Below are 24,553 nucleotides of genomic sequence, written 5' to 3' on the forward strand. Positions count from 1 at the left end.
CAAGCATGTCGATCATCAACCTCATGTCTTATACAAACTTATTTTCAGTGGGTAAGGGCGAAAGGGTCTTGGCCCTGTGTGAACTTCGGAGGATCGGATCAGGTGGTTCTAGGAGTGAGTGACTCACTGATTACAGTGATACTGTCCAGGTGTCAGTCTGCTCTCCAACCCACTAGTCAGAGCCTCTATTAGGTCTGAGCTCCTCTGAGCTCCATCTGCACAGCCACTCCAGTTACAGGCCAATAGAACTAATCTTATCGAATGGGGCCAAAGGCACTTAAACCTTTAGGAAGTTAAGGGGGAACATGAAACCCCCACAATGCCTCTTCCTCTCATGTTTCTGTGGTAAGAATGAATCACTTAGAATTCCAGAGGGGGGATGTATAAAACAGTTTTCTTCCCAAATCTTCCCAACTCTCATCAAGTCCACAAAGCCAGGCTAGGGTAACTGCTAGGAAAGAATAGGCGACGCTCGAAAGATAGAAACCTTTTCAACACCAATTAGTTCATGCTTTACCTACTCTAAAGATTTTAGCAAAACAGTTTATCGCTAAATATGTATGTTTTACTTCTGTTAAACATTGAACGTGTGCAACAAAAAATAAAAATATGTTAAATTGCGTGTGTTATTGTATTGCCTCTAATGGAGGTAAAATGATTAAATGATACAATGAGGATTCGTCCACATGTTATTCACAATGATTGGGGGACAAGCTACAGCATATTACCAGTAAAACCATGCGTAATGTGGGCAGGTAGCTTAGTGGTTTGAGTGTTTGGCCAGTAACCAAAAGGTCGCTGGTTCGAATACCCAAGCTGACAAGGTGAAAAATCTGTCGATGTGTACTTGTGCAAGGCACCTAACCCTAATTTGCTCCAGGGGTGCTCTTCTACTATGGCTGACCCTGTAAAACAACATATTTCACTGCAACTACCTGGTGTATGTGACCATAAAACATCTATTCAAACGTGGGATTTTGTGGCTAATTGAGCTAAAACCGTAATTCGGGTCAGAGATTATGCATGTATGAGGGAAGGTTTAAAAAATATATACTTTCTTGGTTGCCAAAGTACTGGAGCTTGTCTTTAATGTGTTATTGCATTGTCTCTAAGTTGGGTAAAATTATTAAATGATTCAATGATGATTCAACCACTTGTTACTCACGTCCGGTGGGGGATTAGCTACAGCACATTACCAATAAAACCATGTGTAATGCAGAAATACAAGGACAAGCTTTGCCACATTTTGTTGTGTTTTCGCCTGAATTTCAAATGGATTGAGATTTTGTGTCATTGGCCTACACGCAATATCACATAAATTCAGTAGTAAAAGTTTGCTTAACAAGTCACAGAATAAGTTGCGTGGACTTACTCTGTGTGCAATAATAGTGTTTAACAGGATTTTTGAAAGACTACCTCGTCTCTGTACCCCACAAATACAATTGTCTTTAAGGTCCTCCAGTCAAGCAGTGAATTTCAAACACAGATCCTACAACAAAGACCAGGGAGGTTTTCCAATGCCTCGCAAAGAAGGGCACCTATTGATTGATGGGGGTCGGGGGGATATTGAATATCCCTTTTAGCATGGAGCAGTTATTAATTACACTTTGGATAGTGTTTCAATTCACCCAGTCACTACAAAGATACAGGCGTCCATCATAACTCAGTTGCCGGAGAGGAAGGAAACCGCTCAGAGATTTCACCCTAACTTCAAAACAGTTGCAGAGTTTAATGGCTGTGACAGGAGAAAAATGAGGAGGGATTAACTTGTAGTTACTTGAAGTTACTCCACAATAAAAACCTAAATAACAGAGTGAAAAGAAGGAAGCCTGGACAGAATAAAACTATTTCAAAATATACATACTTTTTGCAATAAGGCCCTACGGTCAAACTGCAAAAATTGGCAAAGAAATGAACTTCATGTTCTGAATAAAAATGTTATGTTTGGGGAAGATCCAACACAACACATCACTGAGTACCATTCTTCATATTTTCAAGCATGGTGGTGACTGCATCATGTTATGGGTATGCTTGTCACTGGCAAAAACTAGGGAGTTTTTTCTTTGGATAAAAAGTGGCTTAGTTACAGTTTTGACTTAAAATCGTCTTGAAAATCTATGGCAAGACTTGAACATGTCTGTCTAGTAATGATCAACAACCAACTTGAGAGTGCTTGAATATTTTTTTCAAGAATAACGTGCAAATATTGTACAATCCAGGAGTGCAACGCTCTTAGAGACTTACCCAGAAAACTCACAGCTGTAATCACGGCCAAGGTGATTCTAACACGTATCAACTCACTGGTGTGAATACTTAAATGAGATATTTCTGTATTTAATTTTCAATACATTCACAAAGAATCCCCTCCCAAAAAATCACTTTGTCATTATGGGGTATTTTGTGTAGATCAGTGAGAGAAAAAAATGCATTTAATACATTTTGAATTCAGGCTGTAACAAAAGACAATGTGGAATAAGTCAAGGGGTATGAATACTTTCTGAAGACACTGTATATCTAAGGGATTGATGGAAGCATGGCCTGAAGAGGCAGCAGGCCCATAACCACAGATACTCCAGTTAAACACCTGCATGCAAGGCAAGAGCTCATCCACAGCATAGCAACTGATCCACACACAAATAAATGGGCTCTGCTAAATGACTTGGAAAATAACCCTGTTTCAGACTATGCATGTTGTGCACGCATGTGTGTGTGTGTGTGTGTGTGTGTGTGTGTGTGTGTGTGTGTGTGTGTGTGTGTGTGTGTGTGTGTGTGTGTGTGTGTGTGTGTGTGTGTGTGTGTGTGTGTGTGTGTGTGTGTGTGAGGGAAGAGAGAGAGAGAGAGAGAGAGAGAGAAACTGGTGTAACAAAGTGAGGCAGACAACGGCCCCCTCAAGCCTGTACATGTTTATCAGTCTACGGAGGCACTTTGCACTTTTAGTTCTGTAAGGGCATGAGAAATAGATATGAGTCGTTGTTGACTGCCCATGGCATGTTTACTGTGTTGATAAGTAAAGTTGTAGTTGATCTACTGTTCATGTTAGCGTGTCAGAAAGAACAGAGTGATTTAATTCACCACCAACACATCACTCTATCCTATCACCAATGAAGCATTTTGTAAACCGACGATAATACCTAAAGAGACAGTACAGGACTCACAGACAGAAGAGAGAGAGAGAGAGACATCTGTCAACCCATAACCTGTCTATGAAATATGAGTAGTTATATCATATCACCCTTGCTATTCTCATTCATGGTCAACACACAGCAGCAAACAACATCAAAGATTCACATGTTTGATGATGTTCAAATAAAATGTTTCTGTCTGAGGAGAAGCCAGGTTCAACTTGAGGTTTTAGAGCAGGGCGAGAGAGACTGTGGGAGAGAGGGGAGAAGGGAGAGAGGGGAGAAGGGAGAGAGGGGAGAAGGGAGAGAGGGGGAGAAGGGAGAGAGGGGAGAAGGGAGAGAGGGGGAGAAGGGAGAGAAGGGGAGAAGGGAGAGAGGGGAGAAGGGAGAGAGGGGGAGAAGGGAGAGAGGGGAGAAGGGAGAGAGGGGGAGAAGGGAGAGAGGGGAGAAGGGAGAGAGGGGAGGAGGGAGAGAGGGGAGAAGGGAGAGAGGGGAGAAGGGAGAGAGAGGGAGAAGGGAGAGGAGAGAGGTGAGAAGGGAGAAAGGGGAGAAGGGAGAGGAGAGAGGTGAGAGGGTGGCTATGCTAAGCAGCAGAGCAGAATTACTTTCCCTTAATTTTGTAGCCTTTTAAGTTGAATGTGTGCTCCAAGGGGCTAATATGAATGGCACACTGGTGTAATATTAAACCATGAGAAAGTATGGTCCACTGACAGCTCACTCAGAGCCCTGAACCCAAGGTCAAGCTCTTCATCAATTTACTCTTTTGACCCAGACTTGTTGAAAAAAAGGGGGGCTTTTTTGCATGTGGAAAACAGAAGGCGTGAGAGTTTCATCCTGCTATGTGGGACCAGGAAACGTCTGCCAGAAGTGAACTACAGTAGTAGTCTAAACATAACACATTAGCCCTGATAAATAAATGATCCCTCCCCCAAAAGCCCTTTTCTGAAGTATGATAGACATCCAGTCTGGAAGATTAATTAATGCAACATCATGAATTATGTCAAGTTCAATGTTTAGGACTTGCACATGTGCAGTTGAATGGAAACCAGGCATTTCCTACTCAGGGACCTTCTGTAGGCAGTACTTTAGTTCTCTCCTTGGGCTATCCAAAACAAAGTGATTGACTGGACACAAGATCCCATGTAGCTCAGTTGGTACAGCATGGTGCCAGGGTTGTGGGTTTGATTCCCATAGGGGACCCATATGTAAATGTAGTCACTCACTACTCTAAGTTGCTCTGTATAAGAGCGTCTGCTAACTGTCTCTAAATGTCATAAAGCTGATCATCAGCTGACACACACTCACCGAGGCAGTTGTGTCCGTCGTGTGCAAGGCGGAATCCGTCATAGCATGTGCATCTGTAGTTCCCCGGGATGTTGATGCAGTCATGGACACAGCCGCCGTTGTACTCACTCGCACACTCGTCTAAATCTGCAGGAAGAGACAGGGGGGCGGGTTAGGAGTATGGTCTTTTCATGTTTGACCTTCACCCCACCACCCAATGTTTGGACATGTAGCCTGAGAGGGTGTTCTTGTTCAAATGAAACAGAGATTGAAATGACAAACGTAGGTACTTGTGAGATGTTTAAGGAGTATGTTTAAAAAAAATAATAATAATAATTTTAGTACAAAACATTGGTGCATGTGTCCCTCATGAAATCTGCATAAGTACTACAAATCCAAGAGCAGAACATAAAAAGGGAAATATACAGGAACACTAAAGATGAATCAGAATAGAATAAATCAATTGAATGTGTGTGAAACAAAAGCAGACGTGCAAAGAGAGTGTGATATATGCAATGTTCTATAAATAATGGCAGACAAATTTAGAAGCAGGCAGAGGGCACAGTACATTAAGTTTATTAGGCGTACAGTGTGTGGAGAATGTGAATGTGGCCATGAACACAAGGTGATATTAAAGATGAGACAATGGATGATAGGATAGAGAGAGAAAGCGATAGAGAGAGAGAGAGAGAGAGAGAGAGAGAGACAGAGAGGGAGAGGGGAGAGAGAGAGAGCGAGAGAGCGAGAGAAAAAAAGAAAGCAAAGGACATGAGTAATACTGAGGAGAAGCAGACGTGCAGCTGAACCAACACTCCAGTCAGTGAGCAGCATAAAGATGACAGAGGAGTAGAGTGGCCTGTTGAGGAGGTGGCTGAAGAGGCTCTGATGATGCGCTGGCAGACAGGGAGGCAGGAAGGGAGGTAGATAGGTAGGCAGACAGACAGGGAGGTAGATAGGTAGGCAGACAGGGAGGGAGGTAGATAGGTAGGCAGACAGGCAGGCAGGGAGGCAGGGAGGTAGATAGGTAGGCAGACAGGGAAGCAGACAGGGAGGTAGATAGGTAGGCAGACAGGCAGGCAGGCAGGGAGGTAGATAGGTAGGCAGACAGGCAGGCAGGGAGGTAGATAGGTAGGCAGACAGGTAGACAGGGAGGCAGGGAGGTAGATAGGTAGGCAGACAGGCAGGCAGGGAGGCAGGAAGGTGGATAGGTAGGCAGACTGGGAGGTAGACAGGCAGGCAGATAGGCAGGGAGGCATACGGGGAGGTAGGCAGACAGGCAGGCAGGGAGGCAGACAGGGAGGTAGGCAGACAGGCAGGCAGGGAGGTAGACAGGGAGGTAGACAGGGAGGCAGACAGGGAGGGAGTCAGGCAGAGTTGGAGATGCATCCCATCTTTTATTTTCTGACCCATTTAGGGCCAATGATCTGGGTGGTTTGGCTCATCTTTGTAGCTGCCTGGTACAGATGCCTCAGTGCTTGATTTGACTCGACAGCAATGGGCTGAGCCTGGACCAGTGCACTCTCTCTCTAACTCCCAGAGCTTCCTGCCACCACAAGTTTCTGCTGCTCTATCCCACGATGTCACACAGGAGACACACTGATGCCAGTCTCACTCTCATCTACCCCGGGCTAAGAGAATCTCATCCCCTCAACGAGAGGAGGCTTCCTCCCTCTTGGTCACAACACTGACATTTCTCAAGATCAACATGATTCTATCCAACACCATTGTTCAGTCTGTTCAGTATTCAGTCTGTTACAGACCTATTTGACTCATTCACATTGAATGGAGCAGCATCAAATTCCTATCAAACAGGTGGATTTACTCCATGGGCAATACCAGTGAGATAAAAACAAAGTACTGTTCTAGGGGTTAAAATAAAGAGAGATCAAGAAAGAGGAGAGACAATAAGAGCGAGAGAGAAAGAAAGTGAGAGAAGGGGGAGAGAGGGGAGAGAGAGAAAGATATATATATATATATATATATATATATATATATATAGAGAGAGAGAGAGAGAGAGAGAGAGAGAGAGAGAGAGAGAGAGAGAGAGAGAGAGAGAGAGAGAGAGAGAAAGAGCGAGAGAGAGGTTTCTGTAATGACTTGGACAGGGGACTTTGCTAACAGGCACTGACGCATGATGCTGCAGTGCAGTGGTTCCCATGCTGATGGACTAGAAGTTTGAGTGGATTGAATGGTTCTGAACCAGCCTGTCATGTTCCCTGTTCCCTGCTCTCCCAGACAACCTCATTGGCATCCTCAGACAGAGGCTGTGCCACTGCCAAGGTGTGTGTGCCAGCCTGCCAACGAGTGTCTAAGAGCAGCACGTCACCTGAGACCACACTAAGGACCAAAGTTCCCTCCACACACCATGAGTCATGACTCATCAGCAATAGAGGAACAAGTACCACGTATAGAACTAGTACATCAATATGTATTATTATCCTGTCTCTCTATCATGGTTTATTTATCTCCTCCTCTCTCAGCAGGACTCCAAGGACCTCTATTAGCAGGGTAAAAACACTAGCTGTCTTTACGTATACGTGTTTCTATATTTCCAATCTAATTCTAATGTTGAATACAGAATGCTCAACCTTAGTGTTATTGTATGGGTACACCTGCAGAGACATAGGCAAAAACATACAGTATAATTAAGCAATAAGGCCTGAAGGGGAGTGGTATATGGCCAATATACTACGGCTAAGGGCTGTTCTTATGCAGGACGCATCACAGAGTGCCTGGACACAGCCCTTAGCCGTTGTATACTGGCCATATACCACAACCCCCCGTGGTGCCTTTTCCCTATTATAAACTGGTTATATCATACCAGTGGTATACGGCCTGATATACCACGGCTGTCAGGCAATCAGCATTCAGGGCTCGAACCAACGAGTTTATAAAATGCAGTGCAGTATATCCAAGCATCACCTTCAGGATGCTCTGGGCTGTGTGTGTGGGTGCACTTGGCCTATGTGTAGTGTGAGTATATGAGAGTGTGTGTATGAAAAACAGAGAAAAGGAGCGTCTGGCATGTGAGGGAGTCAGTCATTAAAATCATATTGTTTCCGCATCATTGCGATCATAATGAGGCCTCTGCTGATGATAACCCCTTTACCATATGAGGGAAAACATTGCCTTTCGCCTCCAAGACAGACTCCTCATCCAGTTCCTGAAATGGGATATAGAGTAGCTGATAGACAGAGATATCAGCTAGCTGGACTGGGTGCTCCATTTTGAGTTAGGACTCTACACACACACTCACACATACTACACCGACTCTCCAACACACACATACACACACTCGTACACTACATACGCTCACAAACACAAAATACACACACATATGCATATTGATGCCACACACACACACACTGACACATAGAAACACTTTCACATCTTGATTGCCTAGTCACTTTTACAACCTACCTACATGCACATACTACCTCAACTACCTGAAGTACCTCGTACCCCTGCACATTGACGTGGTACTGGTACTCCTTGTGTATAGCCTCGTTAATGTTATTTTATTGAGTTACTTGTTTAAAAAACAACGTGCTAAAGTTTCTTACTTTTTAACTCTGCATTGTTTGGAAAGGGCTTGTAAGCAGGCATGTCATGGTAAAGTCTACACCTGTTGTATTCAGCGCACGTGACAAATACATTTGATTTGATTTGAGTAATCCTCTAGTGCGTACGGTTTCAGAATGAACTGAAAAGCAACGCAGGAAGAGTATATTTGTACAGCTATCCTAATATCTCCATTTCCACACTTCTTCTTCCACAATCACAAGGCAAATGTTATGATAGCAAAGGCTGTAATTCCACCTCAGCATATACAAGCGGCTGAACCCATTGGCCCATGTTTTGCCAGGGTTTACGGTGTTTGTTTCGGTAACACCAGATCTACACCACTACAGTATCACATCTACTGCACTACTTGCACAGCTTTGAATGCGTTTGAAACGTACACTTGTTCAATTTGATCGGGTTTGTTGCCCTTAGCAGAAAACAGCAGGTTTTTTTTGCATTGCCTTCTACCTTTTATGATTATTTACCACAGCCAGTATAGGGGAGACAGGCAGCTCATGGCCATCAACTATACTTCCAGTATGGTGTTTATCGGCCTTGAGGAGTCTATGCAGACATACTGCTGATGAAGAGAGAGAGGCGCAGACTCTTTCAGGTATCAGAGCTCTACTCTCTACTCAGATTTTCAAGTGGGCACTTTTTTTATTTATTTTTTATTTAAAAGCAAACTTTTATAACCTGAAGGCAAACAGCCATGAAAAACACAATCAAATACATTCTAGAATAATCTTAGGAGTGGGTGGGTGGGGGGTTGACATTGTGAAATATGGTTTTGCAGTAATACTAATAAAAACGTGGGGAAAGAACGATCCAGAGGCTTTGAACACTCCCTACTACAAAAACAGGGTTGTGTCTGACAGGCTATAGACAGTCACACGGGCAGCCCTGGGCTGTGGAAACATCCCTTACTTCTTGGCAGACAGAAGCCTCTGATTGCTTTTTCATCCCACTATCTTAACTCTCTTCTCTAACATGTGCACGAAATGTACAGCTTCATTTAATCTTTGACACAAAAGAGCAGTCGGCCGCACCTGTCTTTTTCTCTCTGTCATTTTACGCAACATCTCGATCCTCTCTCTTCAGTCCGGGATTTAAAGATGGAATCTACATTAGGGAAAAAGGCGCCACTGTCCGCCCCCAGCACATTTGTTATTGTTTTTGTGTTGTTGACGAAACAGAGGTGAGGTGCTTCAAGTGTGGTAGTGTGGTAAAAAAAATTGCTCTACATATTCTGCTGTTCTATTGGGAACTGCAATGATGTCAGAGGGGAAAACCGTGTTGGTTGTTTGCATTAGCTTCTTTGTTTTTGAAATATTCCAAAGGGAAGAAGCAGTTTCCCCATAAAGGATTCCAGCATTAAAGTTTTAAAGCCAATAAGACATGTAAAGCATACAATTGTGTGTGTGTGTGTGTGTGTGTGTGTGTGTGTGTGTGTGTATATGTGTGTGTGTATATATATATATATATATATGTGTGTGTGTGTGTGTGTGTGTGTGTGTGTGTGTGTGTGTGTGTGTGTGTGTGTGTGTGTGTGTGTCTGACACCTTACCTTCGCAGTGCTTGCCATCCCCCTTGTAGCCTGACTTGCAGATACATTTGTAGGACTTGAGTGTATTCTGGCAGATGGCATCGATGCTGCAGTTGTCAATTTGCTCTGCACACTCGTCCACATCTGACAGAGAGGGAGAGATGGAGGGAACAGTGACATCTAAGGACAATAACTACAAACAATGTTTCATATCCCCATGTGGCTAATGTACTGTACATTAGGGGAGGAGGGTCAATCATCCATCTGACAAGGTATTCACTATAGGATGTTTACTGTGGATACACAACCCCTGTAAAGTACCTGGTCAGACAGACAGACCACCACAAGAATACAAGCAGTCACACTTGATAAAGACAAAACAACTCAGCTCAGTAAACCCTGCTACACTGTGGTATGTTTGACAGCTTAATAGTTCTCAGAAACCCTTGTACAAATAAACAGTTAATTCAGGCGTTTTTGAAGAACCGATTGCTTCATAACAATAAACAAGTAGTTGAGTAATTACTATAACGTGTAAATAAACAGTCTATCATTGATTGACCTGTGATGAACCTCTGTTTGACTGCCTGCTGGCTTGGATAATCTGTACCTCTGATACGCGGGTCAAGAAATGGAGTAAAAAGAAAATGTTTTCATTGGGATGGTAGGATAGATAGCCCTCTGCCATGGACATGAACCAGAGTTAGAGGGAAGGATGAAGTCCAAAAATGTATAATCAGGGATGTGATCAAGAAATCATATAAACTCAGGAAAAATAGGATATTAGTTTGAGATCAATTTCAATATTTTATGAATAAAGGATCATGTAAAAATCCCAATCTTTGATCAAATATTTGCATAAAAGTGAAATGATGGGCTTGATTAAAACAGGGAACTGGGGAGTGAAGTGGGGGCAGAGTGGGTTCTATGGTCCCCTCCTCTCTAATCCCACCTGATCCCGGTTAACCAGCCCAGGTGTTTGGGATTACCCCCGTTCGCAGGGGGGGAAAGCTTAACAAGGTTTACACAGCTTCCAATATCGACCCTTATCACAAGTCCTCTCTCTGCAGGGGCCCGGAGGACTGATCCCAGGGGTACACGGCCTGCTATCTGAGACCTGTTAGTTTAGCGTCTACCTTGGGAGCCATAGGCCATCACTTCCATGGACCTGACCAGAGAGGACAATGACATTAAAAACCCATGCTGTTCTTCGGAGAGGTCAGGTCTCAATAATCCTTGGAGAAGCTTTTCTTTTTTCCTATCCAAGGGAAGTCTGTAGGGTCAACTACACACACGTTTGACCTTTTGAGGTTGAATGAGAAAATAAGGTTTTCATCTGGCTCTATTTAATCTGTATCGCAGAGGTTCAGCGTTTACATATTGAAATGTAAAGGCTCCCGCGTCAGAGGAGACTGCATTCGTGGTAGACGCTGCATATGTCGGCTCAATCGGGAATGACCTTTCAATTTATGTTGCGCAACCTGTAAATCTGTCCCCATCCCAAGCCATGTTGACTACAGGAGTTTAGTAGATGACTTTTCTCAGTCTCACACAAGCATTTGCAATACCAGAAGTCCCAAAGGCTCAAAGTAGTTAATTTCTCCATATTGATTTATATGACGTGGTAACAATGGGAATCCTCAGGGATAGAAACACAAGCGGGATCTTTTCTCTTCACTGATTATCCTCGAGGATGAATAGGACAACGTTCCTTCGGTCATGGAGCAAGCAACATTCCACATAACAACAGATTCATCTTTTAGTCAGGTTAACGGATTCTAAGGCTCTATGGTGATTAATATTCATTAAAAACTACAACTAAAGAATCTCACATGTCCACTTTAGCCTACATTAATGCTCCTATCCGGGTCATCAACTCCAGATCATTTACAATTAACTGTTTGGAAGAGGTGCACTTGGTTTTACTGCTAAATATTGCCTTTCACAGAAACATTGTTGTAAAAAATATCGAGTTACGACTCAGACAAGATGCAATACAACACTTTACACAAGATAAACTGTGGCATTATGCTTTGAAAACTCAAGCATTTACTTAAGACCTGCAAATGATTGAAATGTGTTCCTGGAAAAAGAATAGGTATTTTCTCACCTTCTCCTGTTTCTTTGACTTTATAAACCATAACAATGGTTGTATAATACTACCAAAATCCAAATCTAGAACACAACTTCACTGAGCAGTGGCACTGTTCTCAATTTTCTATTTCTTCTTGTATCGCCAATCTTACAGCCAGTGCCAGCAGAGATCAAGCTCCTCAACCGTAGATGTAACAGCAGACCCAACCATCACAAGCAAGCACTTCACTCACAACGCACAAGAGTATGTAAGGAACTAACTTTTAAGCCAAGCCTACACAAACTAATCTTTTGACTACATTGGCTGAAGCCAAGCTCAACATTTCAACAAGCACTGCCATACTTTATACAGCCTTGTATATTTCCCCAGATCTGGACAACAACATTCACTAACACTGAACCTCCCTCTCGTTAACACTAAAGAACAGAGCAAAGCTCAGTGTTCGCTGTGTAAGACCAAGGCTCTCCAACTTCAACATCTCTGCAATGCACATGATATGCTACAATTATATTATATAGCATTATATAGGAGAGTGCTTTCAGTTTGATAAACCCCTATAACTAATTCATTTCTAACTAGCATGGACCGAGCACAACTCTGCAAGTGCTGAGTGTTCTTGAAGGCGACAGCAATTTGTGTCCCCTCATTAGCCAAACAATAGAGGGGAAAGTGGGTAATTATGCCAACACTTTGTCTTTAAGAAATAATTCTGAACTTTGAGAAGAGCTTAATCAAGAACTTTTCATGAGCTGTCAGCTTAGGTCAGGGAACAAAAATATAAAATTGAGTAAGAGATTTCTTTCTTTAATCTCTTGAGTTCATCTCTCGTTTACAGAAACTGACATTTTTTAAACGGCTCAGAAAGACGGCCCGTTAGTCACTCACTCAAACTTCAGGAGTAGTTCAATAAAGTGGCCCTTTGAACAAAATAGAGTCTTGGCCGTGTAAAAAGAACACGTCAGATGGCGTGTTGGTGGTTTAAATAAAAAGGCACCCGTCTGGGGAATTGGGTGCATTCCCTCCAACACATGCACAACAAAAGCTGAAAATATGCTGGATCTGTTACAAATAGAAAAGGCCGTTGCTGTAAAAATAAACATGTCAGAATCAATAGGTCCTACGGTACAGTCCCGAGGACATTCCTCTGAACACTTCAGAGACAAAGTTGCTGAATGTGTTCAGCAACGCTGCCCTCCTAATTGACTCATGCAACACATGAAAAGCTTTGCTTTTTCAGGCTGTACGTGTATGGGACTTTTTTTTCTTTGGCACTGATGTATCACAGTTGTTGGGAACAAGTTTAGGCAGCAGAGGTTGAACGCCGTGGTTTGAGACAGGGATGAATAAACAAAGTCAAAACAACCAAACGATAAAACGTCGCTGTAGTTCTGTGCATGTAGACGTGAAGTTTAGAGTTTAGGAGCTCAGAATGACATACTGAATGTAATGTAACGTACGCTAGTTACCCTTTCTGCTCAGCGCTTTGGTTGAACCCACGGTTGGATGTCCTAGGAAGAAGTAGGTCAGTGCACTTTGTCTGAGTAGTAGCCCTGTAACGGGGCACATCATTCAAAGTCTCTTCCTTTCATAACTGGGCCGGGATAGTTGGCTGCTCTTAATACCACATTAAGTGAAATAAGAGCATGTCATGCACTAAGCCCTGGTTTATCAAACCCAAATCAAAAAGAGCTGCTGTGTCTCCAGGGTTTTGCTATCGTCAGCCTGTACGACGCTGTGACAGCGCATGCTCTATTCTTATCTAAAGTTCCGGAGGGGGGATAGCTCATTTATATAATCAAGTTGATTCGTACCTTGGTTTAACAAAGACCTGCAGACAAATGTGGTACCATCCTCAGCATCATAGTACTCAGATATCAGTCAAATATTTGTTTCTGATAGTGAGAGAAGAACAACTGTACAACTCTCTGAGTCCACTGCTGTGCATCCATGTTCCAATGCACCCCCCACATGCGAGCCAGAGAGGCTGCTAGGCCAGGGCTGTTGGCCATGGAGGTGAGACGTTGCACACAGCAAAAGGCTGGTCACCATTGTTCAAAATACACCGAAGGCTAGTCACCAGCAAAAACATCGCAAAGGCTGGTCACCAGCAAAACGAGCACTGGTGACCAGCATGACTAGCCTATGCAGATTTTTTCAGCGGGGGGGGGTACTTGTTCCTTCTTATTTATGGGCAGGCCCAGGGATAAGCGGTGTATTTAGCTGGGCCGGTCGGGAATAGGGCTGAGGGGAGAGTGAGTGTGTGGGAGACTTGCTGGACCCAAGGTGTACAGTTCAAACACAGGGCAATGTTTACTTTGTGTGTTGAGACCCTCACTGTTTGCAGACCGCCCCCTGCCCTGTCCCGGCCCATCCCTCTTCCTCCCCCTACCACAGAAATAGAGTGAATAACGCTGGGACACCCTATAGGGTAGACCAGAACAGAACGGCATGCTAGGACTAAGGCAGTGGTATTCAAAGTCGGGGTCGCGACCCGGAACTGCAGCGGGGTCCTTTTAAAAAATAATAATTCAACATTTCGGAACAAAAGTACAGATTATTGTATGGGACAATGTACAAATGTTTTTGATAAAGATCATTAGAAAAATTCAATTTTATTGAGTAAATATATTTATTGGTGTCTTTTCACTTTGATAAGATATGAAAATGTAATGAATTTAAGGCTATTTGTATATGTAAAAATATTTTTTAAAATGGGGTCCCCAGAAATTCTAGTGGAATAAATGGGGTCCCAGTGGAAAAAGCTTGAATACCACTGGACTAAGACAAACAGAACAGTGATGTGGCCAGGCCAGGGTTGTTGTGGCTCATCAATGCTAAACTAAATAGATTTTTATCAGTCCAACAGGAATGTCAAGAGTCTGAGACAGAAATGAGTAATCCCAAATCCAGACAAGAATGCAGATAATTTTTGAGTCATACAGTTATAGACTAACAGTCATAATAGTTTGAGATAAACTTACAATAAACAGGATGGCCAGTCCATCATCGCTCATAACAACAACAACAAAAGAATATCAGTGGCTGTATTGATGGAGCTTCGGGGGCCAACACCATCAGTACATCAACAAGACCTCTGAGCTGCACTAGCAGTTGACCCTTGACCCCTGATGAGAGAGGAGGAGAAGAAGCAGGGGTCAGGTCTACAAAAAGCTGCTAGCCTTGCCTTCCTTCATGGAGCTAGGCAGCGGAAGTGGAGGGTGAAGAGGAGGGGAGGGTGTGTGTGAGCCGTGGCAGAATGTCACAGCCCCTCACAACACACAGCTCATAGCAGCTCACAGCACACAGCTCATAGCAGTTCACAGCACACAGCTCATAGCAGCTCACAGCACACAGTGCACGTCTCATGAGTTATTAGGCCGACTAGGGCAGGAGACTGGTGGTCCAAAAAAGGGTTTGATGAAATGCAGACGTCAACATTAGTGCAAATTTTAGCATCCTCCCCCTGCCCCCACCCAAATCCTCCCCAGCTAATGAAGGGACACACTGTTTGACGTTCGGCAAAGCTTTTAAACGTTGTGAATAAAAATATAAACTGCTTCCATTTGGGCTATTTACACTCATCCTTCACACACTCTAAATGTTCAGGAATCATGACCACTGACTTGATCCTGGTCTTCTAAAAACAATGACACCAACTTCAAACCTGGCTGGACCCCTCCCTAGCTGGGTCCACCGACCATGCAGCGAGAGTCTACTGTAGATGGATCTTACTGTATGGTATAAAAACCAAATGGAACAAAACAGAAAGAACAAAACAAATTGTTCAAAATGTACTGTAAATAAGAACTGCAGAAGCAACTATAAAGTTATGATTCACTGACAGTTACGGTAAGTCTTGTATACCACAGTCAATAACACCTAGCACTGTGTGTAGGTGGTGGTTGCTGATACATTAGCACTGTGTGTAGGTGGTAGTTGCTGATACATTTGAAATCACCACCTCTGTAGGTAGATTTTATTTTTTGCAACCTTTTATAAATAGAATCCACTTTGGATCTTCAGGTAAGATAGTTGTAAGTGCTGTATGAGAGGTTTCGTTGCATTATCTGACATAAGACAATGGGCTGTAGGAGGTTGTGTAAGTCCCCTTCATAACATTAGCTAAAACCGCAAGAGCCCAAAATCAAATAACAGCAGAAGGGCTTTTATGAAGATTTCAAATGTAAGCTTTTCTATAACAGAGATGCAGTGACAATCTAATCATGGGACCTGGATGAGTCAGAGAGTGAGTAGGTACCATAGAAATAGAATCTCATCCTTTGGTACTGTAGGTAGATTATGTGAGCAAATTTACCAGACCCCACCTCTTCCTGCTGGAAGTATTGTTGGATGGCCAGTAGGAGGCCCCCTTTCCTCTGATCTAAAACAAATATCCCAATGACCCAGGGATGTGATTGGGGACATGACCCTGTGTAGGGTGCTGTCTTTCGGATGGGATGTTAAACGGGTGTCCTGACTTTCTGTGGTCACTAAAGATCCCATGGCACTTATCGTAAGAGTAGGGATGTTAACCCCGGTGTCCTGGCTAAATTGCCAATCTGCCCTTCATACCATCACGGTCACCTAATCTTCCCCAGTTTACAATTGGCTCAATCATTCCCCCCTCCTGTCCCCTATAACTATTCCCCAGGTTGTTGCTGTAAATGAGAATGTGTTCTCAGTCAACTTACCTGGTAAAATAAGGATAAAATAAAAAAAATCTACATCTGGCTTAGGAAGTATCTTCCAACTGTAACCCTAGAATAGAGTAGAGAAGAGTACTCCCCTGGCCAGGTCTCATCTGACAGTAGAGCTCTCCACCTTGTCTCACTTCAAACAGTAGGACAGGTGCCCATCTCTAGCTACAATTCTACTGGATCCACAGTAGACAGTAAATTAGGCTGTGTAGCAGGGTTGGGGTCAATTCTTAATTGAGTTGAGAATTTGTCTTAAAATCCAATTCAAATCTTGAATTTGAATGGAATTGGCCACACTCGTAGGAAGAATTTGAAATAAATTTGAACTAAAGAATGTAGAATTTAATTCAGTGGAATTCTTTGAAATTCAAATGGATAATTGATTCCATAAATCATTATGCATATGTGTCACGTTCTGACCTTTATTTCCTTTGTTTTGTCTTTATTTAGTATGGTCAGGGCGTGAGTTGGGGTGGGCAGTCTATGTGTGTTTTTCTATGTTGGGGTTTTGAGTTCAGCCTAGTATGGTTCTCAACCAGAGGCAGGTGTCGTTAGTAGTCCCTGATTGAGAATCATACTTAGGTAGCCTGGGTTTTACTTTTGAGTTGTGGGTGTTTGTTTTCCGTGTGCGTGTTTGTTGCCACATGGTACTGTTTCGTTCACGTTTATTGTTTCGTATTTTCATAGTGTTCAGTTTATATCTTAAAATAAACGTTATGGACACTTACCACCTTGCGTATTGGTCCTCCGATCCTTCTCCTCCTCCTCCTCCTCAGAGGAGGAGGAATGCCGTTACAATATGTTTATTTTGGTCATCATGTATGGTTACCAACAATTTAAATTCTAAAACAATGAAGTATAGTGGTCTGGAAATATTGTTATCATTTTCTAGGTGGTTTATAATGATTAATGATTCTTACACTTAAATATTAAACAAAAAATACAAATCTCAGAATGTAATAGATCAAACACTCAGAGGGCACAGAACAACCTAACATCTCATGACAAAAATATTTAAAAAAAAATACTGTTTGACATCGTTGAGTTATAATCAAGCTAATATTTGAAATATTATCTGTATTCTTTAGTGTAAGTTGGCAGATGAGTGCATTAATGCCTGGGAGTGCATTAATGTGTGCCTCAACGGAAAAACTAAGTCGGAATAGATATAATGTCCTTGCTCAGCATGTGTTGCTTAGAGACATCAGTGCTTGGAGATGCATTGAGAGAACATTCTATTTTTACATCTTTGAATGAGAAACTACCCTTTAGCTTCAGCTCAACCTTTCTGGACAATGCTCTGTCACTTTGATGGGCTGCATCCGGCATGTGCAGCACCATGCTGTGCCTATAGAATTAGGATGAATGGTTGTGCCATGAGTGGCCATACTGGTCTATGACTCATAGACCCTCCTATACTGCGGAAAACACGTATTACAGTAATTCATTGACCCATGACACTCTCATCCATTGTCCATTATTTGCCACTGCATATATTCATAGAATATCAGCTGGGCTAGACAATCTGGACCCTCTCTTCTAAAATTATCCGCCGCCATTTTTGCAACCCATATTACCAGTCTGTTCAACCTCTCTTTCCTATCGTCCGAGATCCCTAAAGATTGGAAAGCTGTCGCGGTCATCCCCCTCTTCAAAGGGGGTGACATTCTAGACCCAAACTGTTACAGACCTATATCCATCCTGCCCTGCCTTTCTAAAGTCTTCGAAAGCCAAGTCAATAAACAGATCACTGACCATTTCGAATCCCACCATACCTTCTCCGCTGTGCAATACGGTTTCCGAGTTGGTCACGGGTGCACCTCAGCCACGCTCAAGGTTCTAAATGATATCATAACCGCCATCGATAAAAGACAGTACTGTGCTGCCGTCTTCATCAACCTGGCCAAATCGGAGGGCCTGTTGTCTGGACCTCTGGCAGTCTCTATGCGGGTACCACAGGGTTCAATTCTCGGGCCGACTCTGTTCTCTGTATATATCAACGATGTCGCTCTTGCTGTGGGTGATTCCCTGATCCACCTCTACGCAGACGACACCATTCTGTATACATGTGGCCATTCTTTGGACACTGTGTTAACAAACCTCCAAACGAGCTTCAATGCCATTCAACACTCCTTCCGTGGCCTCCAACTGCTCTTAAACGCCAGTAAAACTAAATGCATACTTTTCAACCATTCGCTGCCAGCACCCGCCCGCCCGACTATCATCACTACTTACAATATGTGGACAACTACCAATACCTAGGTGTCTGACTAGACTGTAAACTCTCCTTCCAGACTCATATTAAAAATCTCCAATCCAACATTAAATCTAGAATTGGCTTCCTATTTTGCAACCAAGCCTCCTACACTCACACCACCAAACATACCCTCGTAAAACTGATTATCCTACCGATCCTCGACTTCGGCGATGTCATCTACAAAATAGCCTCCAACACTCTACTCTGCAAACTGGATGCAGTCTATCACAGTGCCATCTGTTTTTGTCACCAAAGCCCCATACACCACCCACCACTGCGACCTGTATGCTCTCGTCGGCTGGCCCTCGCTACATATTCGTCGCCAGACTCACTGGCTCCAGGTCATCTATACGTTTTTGCTAGGTAAAGCTCCGCCTTATCTCAGCTCACTGGTCACGATAACAACACCCACCCATAGCACGCGCTCCAGCAGGAATATCTCACTGGTCATCCCCAAAGCCAACACCTCCTTTGGCCGCCTTTCCTTACAGTTCTCTGCTGCCAATGACTGGAACGTATTTCAAAAATCGATAAAGCTGGAGACTTAAATTTCCCTCACTAACTTTAAACATCAGCTATCTGAGCAGCTAACCGATCGCTGCAGCTGTACATAGCCCATCTGTAAATAGCCCATCCAATCTACCTACCTCATCCCCATATTGTTTTTATTTACTTTTCTGCTCTTTTGCACACCAGTATTTCTACTTGCACATCATCATCTGGACATCTATCACTCCAGTGTTAATTTGCTTTATTGTAATTACTTCGCTACTATGGCCTATTTATTGCCTTACCTCCTCATGCCATTTGCACACACTGTACATAGACTTTTTTTTCTATTGTGTTATTGACTGCACGCTTGTTTATTCCATGTGTAACTCTGTGTTGTTGTTTGTGTAGCACTGCTTTGCTTTATCTTGGCCAGGTCGCAGTTGTAAATAAGAAATTGTTCTCAACTAGCCTACCTGGTTAAATAAAAAAATTAACAAATATCGCATACATATTTCCTAGAATTTCGCATACATGATAACAATGCATCCAACTTGAAGGATACAAGTAATTAATTCACAAGGTTTAAGCACAGTTTCTTCAATCGTGGCATATGTCCTCAACTTACAAACTCTTCATGTTTTCATGGCCTCTAGCTCCATAACATTTCATTTTATATACGAGGAGGGTGGTACTTAATGCTGTTATATACCTTATTATTTATAAAGCCAGAGCTAAATGACATGACACTCTCCCCTGTGCACACTGCAATTACATTCATTGGCGGCTGCTTTAGCAAGATACAGCACCTACTATAAAGAGGGAAACATAGCAATTACAGCAGAAGTGTTAGTCCGATATTTTTAGCTGCTTCCTGTGAAACTATGAGGCATAAAGTGAATGGCTCTCTGTGTGTGAGTGAGATGCAGAGTAGAGCATGGCAGCTCTTATCTGAAATATACAGCTCACGGAGGTAATAGCAGAGGAGTGAAATACTTGCTCTAATGGCATCATAAGAGTGTCATTAGAGACAAACACTATATGGAATTTTTTTTAATTTTGACATGTTACATTCATTAGATATCTCTGTTTCACAAGAACTGAATTGCACTGGGAGACAGTCCATCTGGCTTCTCCTATTAGAACTCCAACACACTTCAAACTACTAAGGATAAAATAAAAGGTCAATAGAAAAATGGCAATCTTAGAGTAGTATATGGAAGATATTGGTTGCCAAACGTCTGGCACCTCCTAACGTCTGGTAGTGCAACGTCTGGCACCTCCTAACAAGATTATGCTCTTACCGGATAGAAGTCAAACAAAAAGCATGTTATCACATCTAGACTTCTAGTTATAGGTTTTATACACTGAGTGTGCAAAACATTAGGAACACCTTCCTAATATTGAGTTGCACCCCCTTTTGGCCTCAGAACAGGCTCAATTCGTTGGGGCCATGGACTCTACAAGGTGTCGAAAGCGTTCCACAGGGATACTGGCCCATGTTGACTCCAATGCTTCTCACAGTTGTGTCAAGTTGGCTGGAGGTCTTTTGGGTGGTGGACCCTTTTTGATACATATGGGAAACAGTTTAGCGTGAAAAATCCAGCAGCGTTGCAGTTCTTGACACACTCAAACTGGTGCGCCTGGCACCTACCCCCATACCCTGTTCAAAGGCACTTAAATCTTTGTCGTGCCCATTCACCCTCTGAATTGCACACATACAATCCATCTATCAATTGTCTCAAGGCTCAAAAATCCTTCTTTAACCTGTCTCCTCCCCTTCATCTATACTGACTGAAGTGGATTTAACAGGTGACATCAATAAGAGATCACAGCTTTCACCTGGTCAGTCTATGTCATGGAAAGAGTAGGTGTTTCTAATGTTTTGTACACTCAGTGTATATCAAGTGTTAACATTCTGGGGTACCTTTCTACAATCATCCTCAATTTGAGAAGATCACAGCTTTTCCTATGACTCCTCTCACCAATTGTCCTGAGCGATTAGTGCTTTTCTAGGTCGGTTTGGTTTTGGTTATATATATTTTCTTAAAGCACAGTTTTTTGATTTCGGTTTCAATCCATTTTTTAAGCATTAAATGCATTATGAAACAATAGCATAAAAATAATTTTGGGGCTTTTTGAAATTCCAAAGCCAAAAATAGTGAACTTTCAATTACCAAAATATTGAAAATATTCCATTGTCTCTGTCAGGTCCACATTGGATAGGCATTATTATGAAATAATAAAATATTTCAGTTCTGTATATGACTTAGTTTTTATATGATTACTTTTATTTTTAATTCCTTAAGGTCATCATCTCATCTCTGCTCAGGCAGTAGCAGTCAAACAGCCAGACAACGTTCTCTCTGTACTTCCCATACTGCTCTCTCTGTAGTCATCCTATTTAACTAGCCTAGTTGCAGAGCTGTCTGATGAAATCCTTTTCTAGTTCTTCAAAGAAGACAAGGCATACTTTCACAAACTGTCTCTATCCCTCTCTCTCGACATTGTGTTGTGTACATTCCTCTCTCATGCGGTCTATGCGGTCTGTGTGTATCTAACCTTACGTAGCAGGCGTAAAAGTGTATCCCTCTTTGCTAGAGAGAGGAATTATAACATTTCTGCACTGAGCTAGGTTGAATATTTGCTTAATGAAAACTACAACTCCCTTCAGCACAGTGTCCCACATAGTTCTTGAGTTGATTTCTCCAGGGAATGATTTGATTTCTCTTTAGAGAAACAGCGTTGGGGTCACACAAAAAACATTAAAGTACTTGAACCGACATTGGTCAATTAGTTGTTTAATAACCTCCCCAAAAAATAAATGTTGGTTAATCGCTCAGCATTGCTCAACAAGGAAGTATCTGTTTCATCAGTGACGTCACCCCGGTCATTTCAGCCCCAAAAAGCTTCAGCTAAACCCCATGTACCTCACCAAATATTTTTTTTTGTTGTTTGAAACATTCCTTGATGTGTTGGGTTTTTCCATTACTAAGCAGAATAAGAGCATTTCCTTTCATTTACAGCAGTCCCCAAAGCTGGCTCTAGCCTCAAGGAATGTAAACACAAGCAGTCTGTAAACAAGGCTCTTTCTGGCCCCCCAACCCCCCTCCAACAACACTGACTGACTGACCATCACAGACCAGTCTACAGACGTCCCTCACTGACCCAAAAACTCAAAAAGGGAAGGCCAAAGGGGTCTCAGGAGGGAGTGGTGTGAGGAGGAGGAGGAACGGTCTGGGACAATGGCAGCTAGGCTCTCCTCTCTTCTCCTCTCCACAGAAACCATGTTGAGCCTCAGCAGTGGAGAAAACAGAGAACTAAAGCAGACAATCCCACAGAGTAGACACTTACTTTTGGTCCTGGATCACACCATTGCCAATCAGTGAGTCATGGAACAGAAAAACAAATGATGGGATTAATGATTTGAGAGCAGCCCCAGCTGTCGGCTCCTAACGGGGGATGGACAGGCCGGCCCTCCAGTGCCTTGGAAGCTCTCCCCTGTCCATGCTGGAGCTCTCAGCACTTTGAGAGGGAGTTGTAGAGTGGCTAAGGTTCAGTGTACCATCAACTCTGCTCTTTATCCTCCCACTAACCAATGGGGACGCAGCGCCTCCGCATCCGCACAGAGAACAAAGGGTACAGAGAGAGAGAGAGAGGGAGAGAGAGAGAGAGAGAGAGAGAGAGAGAGAGAGAGAGAGAGGGGGGAGAGAGAGAGAGAGAGAGAGAGAGAGAGAGAGAGAGAGAGAGGGAGAGAGAGAGAGAGAGAGAGCTATCAGACGTCCCACCGAAGCGCAAAGGAAATGTATTACAAGCCTCATTTGGAGCACACTGTTTACATTACGGCCCAATAAATAAATGGGCTTTTAAGAGCTAGGGGTCTCAGTCAGGGAGCGTGTGGAGGAACAGCCTGAGTCTGGCCTCATTGTTTGGACTCATGTGTGTCTTCATGTATGTGTTGTGTGTAATCTTGTCAGTTAATGTTGCTGTTTTCATGTGTTTGTCTATGTGTGTAGGAAGGGAAAGGTAAAATATCATGTAGGTTTTCTGAGAGTATGAGACATCATTGGTCCAAGATTTCAGTCTGTTTCAAGAGGAGATTCACTCCTCCTATCCTGTCCATGTGGAAGCTACCTCCTCTGTCAGCATTAAGACCATCTAATTGAGACTACGAGTGCTGGAACGCTGGTCACTGCGGGGTTTATCTGCTGGGTGCTGATATAGAGGTTTCTCTGCTCCAGGGGAGAAGAAAAGGTGCCATGACAGAGTTAAGAGGCCTGTAAAAAAAATACTGATTGCTTCCCCTGTGCACTGGGCAGGTACGTATGATGTCTGCAGCCATAGGCAGGTTCTGAATGCCCCATGACGACCCAAACCTGCAGACTCAATAGGACATGTCAAAACAATGCTTAGTTACTAAAGCAGGAGCCAGAAATTCCACTACTTCAGTCAAACCCCCAAATCAACTCCAGAAGGCTTTTCAAAAATTAAAGCTAAATAACTTTAGATACATATTTATTTAGCACCATATTCTGCAGTATAATTCAACCCGTGTCTGACAGCACTGTCAAATGGGAAACCGTTTTCTCTGGCTACCACAAGCATTGTTTTTTATAAACAATCTATAGTTTAACAAACACTTTCAAGCTAACAGAGCCTGTGTTTTTCTTGAACTCAACACAACAAAATATTTTACCCAGAGGATCAGACTAATAAAACTCCCCATCACCCAGGCCAGACCCATCACCCAGGCCAGACCCACCACCCAGGCCAGACCCACCACCCAGGCCAGATCTATTAATTTGCCACAAACGCTTCGGACATGAACTCTTCAGTAACCAAGAGTGGATCCGTTACAGAGAAAGAATAGGGATGCCTTACAGTATTTTCCTTGGCCTGAATCTGAATCTTTGAAACACTGCTGGCAAAATAAAATGTACTGGTTTTAAATTCCAGTAGCCAGGATACAGGATACCAGTACTGGGGCTACTGAACTGCTCTGGCCTGTACCAGACATCCCAGCTTTTACACATGGCTGTAAACATGCATGATAACTGGCTGACTATGTGTATCTCTACCATGCTCTGACTACAGTATACCCCTCTAGAACCTCTGTCAAACAGCAACTTATAAACAATAACACCATAGGCAATAAACATAGAAAAGTGATTCCATATGAAAACAGGGGGGGAAAAACCATGATTTGGGGGATTTTCACATTCCTTTGGAGGAAGGATTGTTGACATATATTTGAATCTAAAAGTATAATTGAGAAATAATATATCAAAGTTGGCTTATTTAGGACATTTTGACCTTACCCAGGCCTCCTTTAATACTCCCTAACGTTTCATCTGTCGGTGCTACAAAGCAACAATCTCAATCTGGAACTTTGATATGCCTGAAGAGTATATTATGTTCAACTATATATTGAAGAAATTGATCAATCAAAAAAATCTGTTTTTCAATATTCATTTAAAAAAAAACAATATTCATACATTT

At 42.8% G+C, this 24,553-nt stretch overlaps 1 protein-coding gene across 4 annotated transcripts in view; it reads right to left on the reverse strand.

Annotated features, from left to right (window-relative positions):
* LOC110492195 (signal peptide, CUB and EGF-like domain-containing protein 3) overlaps positions 1–24,553 on the reverse strand; it is a 104,414-nt gene that overhangs the window by 73,615 nt on the left and 6,246 nt on the right. For all 4 annotated transcript variants that reach the window (XM_036947151.2, XM_036947150.2, XM_036947149.2 and 1 more), the window contains exons 2-3: positions 9,538–9,660; positions 4,428–4,553 (exon numbers count right to left, since the gene is read on the reverse strand). In XM_036947151.2, coding sequence (XP_036803046.1) covers positions 4,428–4,553; positions 9,538–9,660 — 249 coding nt within the window. The remainder of the gene's footprint in view (positions 1–4,427; positions 4,554–9,537; positions 9,661–24,553) is intronic.

Source organism: Oncorhynchus mykiss, chromosome 16 (genome assembly GCF_057628025.1).
Source record: "Oncorhynchus mykiss isolate SJ-2025 chromosome 16, ASM5762802v1, whole genome shotgun sequence".
NCBI lineage: Eukaryota > Metazoa > Chordata > Actinopteri > Salmoniformes > Salmonidae > Oncorhynchus > Oncorhynchus mykiss.